At 37.1% G+C, this 9579-nt stretch overlaps 1 protein-coding gene across 1 annotated transcript; it reads left to right on the top strand.

The window, feature by feature from the left end:
• The first annotated feature begins 8309 nt into the window (after positions 1-8309).
• LOC147346478 (olfactory receptor 4A15-like) lies at positions 8310-9227 on the top strand. Its single transcript, XM_086370602.1, has one exon. It carries the CDS (start codon positions 8310-8312, stop codon positions 9225-9227), a length of 918 nt encoding a protein of 305 aa, XP_086226728.1.
• Positions 9228-9579: the final 352 nt, after the last annotated feature.

Raw genomic sequence — 9579 nt, 5'->3', positions numbered from 1 at the left:
CATAAGAATTCTTTTTGTTTCCATTTTTACATAAGATATAATCTTCATAGTATATCATTCATCCTTTTTAGTTAAAGTTCTCCAAGTATTGACAAATACATACAGTTAGGTAACCAACATATCAATAAATATGCAGGATGTCTTAAAATTTATCATTTTAAATCAATAAAAATTTACCCATACCCCTTTGTATCATCTCCTTCTTTCACTCCAGGTCTTGGAAAACCCTGATCTATTTCCATTCTTTTCTAGGATGTGAGAGTTGGATCCTAAAGAAAGCTGAGCACTGAAGAATTGATGCTTTTGAACTGTAGTGCTGGAAAAGACTCTTTAGAGTCCCTTGCACTGCAAGATCAAACCAGTCAATCCTAAAGGAAATCAGTCTTGAATATTCATTACAAGGACTGATGCTGAAGCTGAAACTCCAATACTTTGGCCACCTGATGTGAAGAACTGACTCACTGGAAAATGTGTGGCATCACCGACTCGATGGACATGAGTTTAAGCAAGCTCTGGGAGTTGGTGATGGACAAGGAAGCTTAGCATGCTGTAGTCCATGGGGTCGCAGAGTCAAACATGACTGAGGAACTGAATTGAACTGAGAACGTCCTAGCCTTTCCCCCCAACTTTATTGAGGTATAACTGATAAATTAGAGTTGTATCTAAAGTTGTACAATTTCATAATTTTTGTTTTTGTTATTCAGTCTCTAAGTCATGTCTGACTCTTAATGATCCTATGGTCTACAGCAGTCCAGGCTTCCCTGTCTTTCACTACCTCCAGGAGTCTGCTCAAATTCATGTCCATTGAGTCATTGATGCCATCCAAACATCTCATCCTCTGTCACCCCTTTCTCTTCTTGCCCTCAATCTTTCCCAACATCAGAATCTTTTGCAATGAGTTGTCTCTTCACATCAGGTGGCCAAAGTATTGGAGCTTCCTCTTCAGCATCAGTCTTTCAATGAATAATCAGGGTTGATTTCCTTTAGGATTGATTTTATCTCCTTACTGTCCAAGGGACATTCAAATGTCTTCTCCAGCACCACAATTTGGCAGCATCAATTCTTTGGCTTTCCACCTTCTTTATGGTCCAACTGCCACATCCATATATGACTACTAGGAAAACAATAGCTTTGACTCTAAGGACTTTTGTTCAAAATGTAATGTCTCTGCTTTTTAATACAGTGCCTGGGTTTGTCATAGCTTTTCTTCCAAGGAGCAAGCGTCTTTTAATTTCATGCCTGCAGTCACTATCCACAGTGATTTTGAGCTCTAGAAAATAAAATCTGTCACAGTTTCAACTTTTTCTCCCATCTATTTGCCATAAAGTGATGGGACTGGATGCCATGATCTAAGGTTTTTGAGTGCTGAGTTTTAAGTCAGTGTTTTATATACAAATACACTGTAATATGATTATAAAAATCAAGTTGATTTATGCATCCATCACCTCATGTGAATACCTAAGTATTTTATTCTTTCTGATGCTAGTGTATATGTGGTTATACACAAAATTAAAATTAAATTATTTCTGATAATCATTGTTAGTATATGCAAATGTAGCTAATTTTTGTTGATTTTGTATCCTGCAAGCTTCTTGAATTTATCTATTAGTTCTAATAATTTTTGATGCAATTTATGGATTTTCTATATGTGAGATAATGTCTAATATCTGGTCTTTTAAATATCTCTTCTTTCGCTCAGTAGAATGCATTTGAAATTTATACAGATTACTGTTTGTCAGTAGTTCATTTCATTACTGAGTAGCATTCCAAACTTATCACAGTCAGGGCCTCCCTGGTGGCTCAGATAGTAAAGAATCAGCTTGCAATGCAGGACACTGGGTTTCGATCCCTGGGTCAGAAAGATTCCCCTCTGGAGTGGAATGGTTCCCCTAAGTGTAAAAAATGAAGCTGAGGCTCTGAGGAGACGAAGGTGGCTAGAGCAGTGATGATAGAATATTGCAAATGATAGACTGATAGACCTGGGATACAGTGAGAGAGATTGAGAGAGACTGAGGAAGGAAATGCTGGCGATCTGGATAGCATTCCCTCAATTATTCATGCATTTGAGGAGACTACATCAGGCTGGGGAAAGACTTATCCAGATGGGTTAGAGAGAAGATAGCTTGGTGCTCACACTGAACCAGAAAGAGCACTCATTTTCACCAGCTGGAAAACCTCATAATGCACAGGGCCTGTGCAGTGGGTTGAATATGATGGAGGCTAAGCATCATGAATATGATCCTTCATGAATGTGAAGAAAGTAGTAGGACATAATTAGCCCAAGACTGAGCACTCCTCTGCAGTTTCCTCATAAACCATAACAGCAAGGAAAATAATCCAAAAAGAAAACATTCAAAAAAAAATCTAACATTATTATGTTCAGAATTCTGTGTCTGTGTTAATGTGAGATATTGATCTCACATTATAATGATAATGAAACAAGAGATGCCCTTGTTTCATTCCGGTGTAAGAGCGATGCTGCCTGCATGAAATGACTTGGGAAGTATAATTTCTAGTCATCTCTAAAAATGTTAATAAAAGATTGGTACTATTTCTTGATTAATTTTAATATATAATTTATTTGCAAAGCTATATGATAATAGAATTTCATTTTGGGAAGGGAAGGATTGTAAGAATTAATTTTCTGGAAAGAAAGTGAAGTCGCTCAGTCGTGTCTGGCTCTTTGTGACCCCATGGACTGTAGCCTACAAGGCTCCTCTGTCCATGGTGTTTTCCAGGCAAGAATACTGGAGTGGGTTGCCATTTCCTTCTCTAGGAGATCTTCCCAACCCAGGGATTGAACCCAGGTCTCCTGCATTGTAGACAGATGCTTTACCATCTGTGCCACCAGGGAAGTCTCATTTTTCTGGAATATTAGATTATTCCCATTTTTCATTATTTTTCTTACTGTTTTGATAAAGTTGTGTTTTTCATAGCAGTAGCCCATCTTCTTTTAGTTGGCAAGTATATTGTCATAAGTTCACTTATCATATTTTCTCTCATCTTTCTAAGATCAGTAAAATCTGCAGTGAAGACAGTCTTTTTATTTTCAACTCAATTGATTGAATTTCAGTTCAATTTCAAACAAGTGATATTTTGTTTTTCCTATTATTTTTCTTTTAATTCATTTTGCTAGGAGATTATCAATTTTATCAAACTTTCAAAGAAGCAATTTCTGCATTCACAGATTTCCCTTATTTTGCAATTAGTATTTATTTCAATTATTTCTGTCTAATGTTTACTATTTCTACTTTACCATATTATCCATGCATATTTTGCTTTTCTTTTTCTAGTTTCCTGACAATGAAACTTAGTTCATTTCTTTTTTTTTTTTTTGTAATACTATACTATATTTATTAATACTGTAAGTTTATATCATCTATTTCTTTTTTTTTTTATTCTTAGACATATCTTGTCTTCTAATACTTGCCTTTAAAGCTAAAAATGTCTAACCACTTCTTTAGCTGCCTCCAGTCAACATATATATATATATATATATATATATATATATATATATATAACAGCATATAGTTTATATATTCTTCATAAACATCTTACATATATCTTTTATACATTATGCCATTATATTCCTATTGAAATTTTATTTTTCTAAATTATACACTAGTAATTTAGATATGTTGTTTAATTCATAAGTAGCTGGAAAATGTTATATATATGTATATTTCCTGTGGCTTCCCAGGTGACACTAATGGTAAAGAACCTGCCTGCCAATGCAGGAGACATAAGAGAAGTAGATTCGATCCCTGGGATAGAAAGATCCCCTGGAGAAAGACATGGCAACCCACTCCAGTATTCTTGCCTGGAGAATCCCATGTACAGAGGAGCCTGATGGGCTATGGTCCAAAGGGTGGCAAAGAGTCACACACAACTGAGTGACTAAGCACTCGTGTGCTGTTTTTTTTTTTTTTTTTTCCCTTAATTTAAGTTTTTAACTTTACAATATTGTATTGGTTTTGCCATATGTCAACATGAATCCGCCACAGGTATACATGTGTTCCCCATCCCGAACCCTCCTCCCTCCTCCCTCCCTGTACCATCCCTCTGGGTCATCCCAGTGCACCAGCCCCAAGCATCCAGTATCGTGCATGGAACCTGGACTGGTGACTCGTTTCATATATGATATTATACATGTTTCAATGCCATTCTCCCAAATCATCCTACCCTCTCCCTCTCCCACAGAGTCCAAAAGACTGTTCTATACAGCAGTGTCTCTTTTGCTGTCTCGTATACAGGGTTATTGTTACCATCTTTATAAATTCCATATATATGTGTTAGTATACTGTATTGGGGAGAAGGCAATGGAACCCCACTCCAGTACTTTTGCCTAGAAAATCCCATGGACAGAGGAGCCTGGTAGGCTGCAGTCCATGGGGTCACTAGAGTCGGACACGATTGAGCGACTTCACTTTCACTTTTCACTTTCATGCATTGGAGAAGGAAATGGCAACCCAATCCAGTGTTCTGGCCTGGAGAATCCCAGGGACGGGAAGCCTGGTGGGCTGCCACCTATGGGTCGCACAGAGTTGGACACGACTGAAGCGACTTAGCGGCAGCAGCAGCAGCAGCATACTGTGTTGGTGTTTTTCTTTCTGGCTTACTTCACTCTGTATAATAGGCTCCAGTTTCATCCACCTCATTAGAACTGATTCAAATGTATTCTTTTTAATGGCTGAGTAATACTCCATTGTGTATATGTACCACTGCTTTCTTATCCATTCATCTGCTGATGGACATCTAAGTTGCTTCCATGTCCTGGCTATTATAAACAGTGCTGCGATGAACATTGGGGTACATGTGTCCCTTTCAGTTCTGGTTTCCTCAGTGTTTATGCCCAGCAGTGGGATTGCTGGGTCATAAGGCAGTTCTATTTCCAGTTTTTAAAGGAATCTCCACACTGTTCTCCATAGTGGCTGTACTAGTTTGCATTCCCACCAACAGTGTAAGAGGGTTCCCTTTTCTCCACACCCTCTCCAGCATTTATTGCTTGTAGATTTTTAGATCACAGCCATTCTGACTGGCGTGAAATGGTATCTCATAGTGGTTTTGATTTGCATTTCTCTGATAATGAGTGATGTTGAGCATCTTTTCATGTGTTTGTTAGCCATCTGTATGTCATGTGCTGTTTATATTGCTGAATTGTGTCTCCGTGAACAGAACTTTGAGATAGGTAGAAGAGTCTCACAAATGTTTTTTCCTTTCTTCACTCTCACACAAATACAGATTCTTTTGACAATTTTATCTGCAATAGAAACAAGTTTTAAATGACTTGTTCTGAAGTTGGCATTCATCATTTCTGGAAATCAGATCAGATGTCATGTGCAAAGACAAAGAATGAACTTCAACAGATTTGCTGACTTTGAAGGTCATGATTTAAAAGAGAAGTTTTCACATGTTTCATTTCTATCCAGATTGGGCTTTTCCCTTTTGGTGGCTTGACCTCAATTTGTTCTTTTATGCTTTTTCCCCAAAAGAGTTCTCTAAGTCCAGATCAACTTGGTGATCTGGTGGCATCTCTGGAGGTAGAGTCTGTTGTCAAAATTTTGATTAAGTTTCCAAGAATATAATTAGAAAAGAATCACTCTTGGAGATGCACCAATTAAATGCCTCAATTATATGTGGTGTAGTTTAAAGGCAGATAAAGTGTTTACAGACATTTGCCCTTACCTCTGAGAGTATTAGCTTATACCAGTGCTCACATGACTGACTTCTTCATGCATTAAAATGATAGACTCAAAAACACAATAAATACATACACATAAATAAAGTATGTATATGAAATTATTCTCCACCTTTCAGAAAACCCAAAATTCAACAATACTGAGTGAAGACAGAATAATATAACTGATTGAGAATGAAAATGTGGTAAATGCTATTTCTCTGTTTCACTTTTATTGTTATAAAACAAAAAGAGCAATTTTTGTTTGAAAATACACACAGAACTTACAATTTTCTCTCTACTCAAAATGTTGATTTAACATTAGCTTTTTAAAAGGAGAATTTTTGCCAGCAATGAATATTTTAAATGTCTGCTCACAATAAAGATTCAAATTTCTTTGGGCAACAGGACATTTAGATTCATTCTGAAAATTCCAGCAATATGAAGAGTAATATTTTTCTGAAAGACTGGAAATAATCTGATTTTCTACAAACATGAAAAGTGTCCAGTTCAAGGTCCAGTGACGCTGCATGTATCTTGCTCTGTGTTTCCAGAGATGGCATCAGTGCCTCAAAGACAAAAAAGAAGCCACCAGAGCCCAGAATATCGATTGAAAGTCTTTCTCCTTATGCAGGTAACTCAGCAAGTGTATTGACAAACAAGATTCTGAACTAGGCTTTCCATTTTGCAACAGTACACTGATGGGGTGAGAATTCAGTCCTTTAAAAGTTCTCCTATCTTATTCTCATGATCAGCCAAATCAGGAGTCCTTTGCTATTACTAAAATATGTTGGGATCAGTTTTATTATGTAATACTGTTTTAGAATACTTTCAAATTATAAAGATCCAGAATAGATTTACCTTCTCTAACATCAGGTGTACCTAGAAACTAACTTCAAGTGTATCTATCTGGGGGTATTTTAGAGGTCAGATACTTCTAAATCTCATGATAAGCTCAATTGATAATGTTCTCTAAGTATTGCTTGTTAACATGTTAAAAATTAGAAGGTTATATAGCATCTGTAGAACTTGATCAAGTGGCTTTAAAGAACCCAAAGTAATACTGCTGTAAGCAAACTATGCGGAGAAGACAATGGCATCCCACTCCAGTACTCTTGCCTGGAAAATCCCATGGATGGAGGAGCCTGGTAGGCTGCAGTCCATGAGGTCGCTAAGAGTCGGAGACGACTGATCGACTTCACTTGCAGTTTTCACTTTCATGCATTGGAGAAGGAAATGGCAACCCACTCCAGTGTTCTTGCCTGGAGAATCCCAGGGACGGGGGAGCCTGGTGGGCTGCCGTCTATGGGGTCTCACAGAGTCGGACACGACTGAAGCAACTTAGCAGCAGCAGTAGCAGCAGCAAGCAAGCTATTACTTCAATTCCTATTTTTGTCTTCACAGGTGAGCTTCAGCATCCAAGCATATGTATGTTTGCCATTTAGATGTCTTCTTTTTTAATTGCTTGTTTTTAATTCATTTTATATTTAATTTATATTTTATTAGTTGATTCTTTAGGGATCTTTGTCTATTTTAGATATTATTTCCAATTATATCTTATAAAATGTAAATGATTGCTATGCTATGCTATGCTATGCTAAGTCACTTCAGTCGTGTCCGACTGTGTGTGACCCCATAGATGGCAGCCCAGCAGGCTCCCCCGTCCCTGGGATTCTCCAGGCAAGAACACTGGAGTGGGTTGCCATTTCCTTCTCCAATGCATGAAAGTGAAAAGTGAAAGTGAAGTCGCTCAATCGTGTCCGACTCTTCGCGACCCCATGGACTGCAGCCTACCAGGCTCCTCCGTTCATGGGATTTTCCAGGCAAGAGTACTGTAGTGGGGTGCCATTGCCTTCTCCAAAATGATTTCTAGTAACTACGTATGTCTATTGATGTTGTGGTATCTTTTCCTAAATCCTTAAAAATAATGGAAAATTTCTAAGACATCTATTTGGAATTTCAGTGATTCGTTAAGAAGATTCTTCCACCATTAGAATGGAGAAAATTGTCTTCTTTACTAGCTGTAATGTAAATATGAAGTAAATCTTGCTTTACTTTTTTTGAGTTTTTAATCAATTTTTATTTTTGTGTAAGGTATTAGCTATATGTACAATTTAATTAGCTTCCAAATTGAAAGCTAGTTCTAGTTGTGGTAACTCATTTATTTTGTAATGTGTCATTTTTCCAAATAGTTTAAAATTATAAAGATCCAGAATAGACTTACCTTCTCTAATATCAAGTGTTCCTGGAAACCAAATTCAAATATCTCTATCTGGGGATATTTTAAAGGGCAGGTATTTCTAAATCTCTACATTGATAGATTCAATTGATAATGTTCTCTAAGCATTGTTTGTTAATATGTTAAACATTAGAAGATGACATAGTATCTGTAGAACTCCACTGACTTATCTAATCACTTGCCTCCTGCTTATAATATTGTTGAAGTTAGGGAGGATATTTTAATCAGGCTGGTATTACAATCTCTGAAAGTATTAGAACATAACAACCATACTGCCTATTGGTTCAATAAGTAAATGCATTATCTTAATTTTCCAGGCAGCCATGTGTAAGAATTATATTTACAGCTAATTCGTCCTGAAATATTTCTGAAATATGACATATAGAAAAATCTATGGAACAAAGGAGAAATGTAACTGAGTTTGTCCTCTTGGGACTCACTCAGAGTGTCCAGGGTCAGAAAATATTGTTTGTGGTGTTCTTGCTCATCTACATTGTGACGATGGTGGGCAACCTACTCATTGTCCTGACTGTGGTGTTCAGTCCAAGCCTGGATGTCCCTATGTACTTCTTTCTTGGCTACTTATCATTTATGGATGCTGTGTATTCTACTACAGTCACGCCAAATATGATCATAGATTTACTCTATGTAAAGAAAACCATTTCCTTCCAAGCTTGCATGACCCAGCTTTTTATAGGACACTTATTTGGTGGTGCTGAGATTTTGCTCCTGGTGGTCATGGCCTATGACCGCTATGTGGCCATCTGCAAACCCTTGCATTATTTGACCATCATGAATCAGCGAGTATGTGTTATGCTTCTTCTCCTGGCCTGGGTTGGTGGGTTTTTACATGCTGTAGTTCAACTTCTCTTTGTTTACAACCTTCCTTTCTGTGGCCCCAATGTCATTGACCACTTCATCTGTGATATGTATCCCTTGTTGAAACTTGCTTGCACTGACACCTACATTATTGGCCTCACAGTGGTTGCCAATGATGGGGCGATCTGTGTGATCATCTTCATGCTCTTACTCATCTCCTATGGGATCATCCTGCACTCCCTGAAGAATCTTAGTCAGGAAGGGAGGCGCAAAGCCTTGTCCACCTGTGGTTCCCACATTACCGTGGTGGTCCTCTTTTTTGTGCCCTGTATTTTTATGTATGTGAGACCTCCTTCCACCTTACCAACTGATAAATCCTTGACTGTGTTTTACACAATTATCACTCCTATGCTGAACCCTCTAATCTATACTCTGAGAAATGCTGAGATGAAAAATGCCATGAAAAAGCTCTGGACTAATAAAAGAAAATGAGGCAACAGGAAAGTGTATCACCTATTTTCAATGAAAAATTACTCTTTCCATGAAAGCCTTGTATAATTTTTTAATTGTAGTAAATTTTTTCTTAGGTTTAATAGCTTGGGCATAATTAAAATCTTTATTATATGAATACCTCCAATGATCAAAATACACTTTTAAGATTTTCCTAATTTCCTAGTTTAAAATATGTATTTTGTTTTAAATATATTTTTAACACTGTCACCATTTACTATGAAAATATGTATAGACTTGGGGTGTAAAATATCTCTGTTGATACTATACATTGATGTTCTGTGTTAAGCTTTAGTTAACACTGTAATTTATTTAAGTTAGTGGAAGATTTTTT

This window comes from Bos grunniens, chromosome 23, assembly GCF_055505025.1.
Source record: "Bos grunniens cultivar Pamir isolate PY7600 chromosome 23, Bosgru_T2T1.0, whole genome shotgun sequence".
Lineage (NCBI taxonomy): Eukaryota > Metazoa > Chordata > Mammalia > Artiodactyla > Bovidae > Bos > Bos grunniens.
Note: the sequence above shows the minus strand (reverse complement) of the source record. Positions and strands in the feature narration are given on the sequence as shown.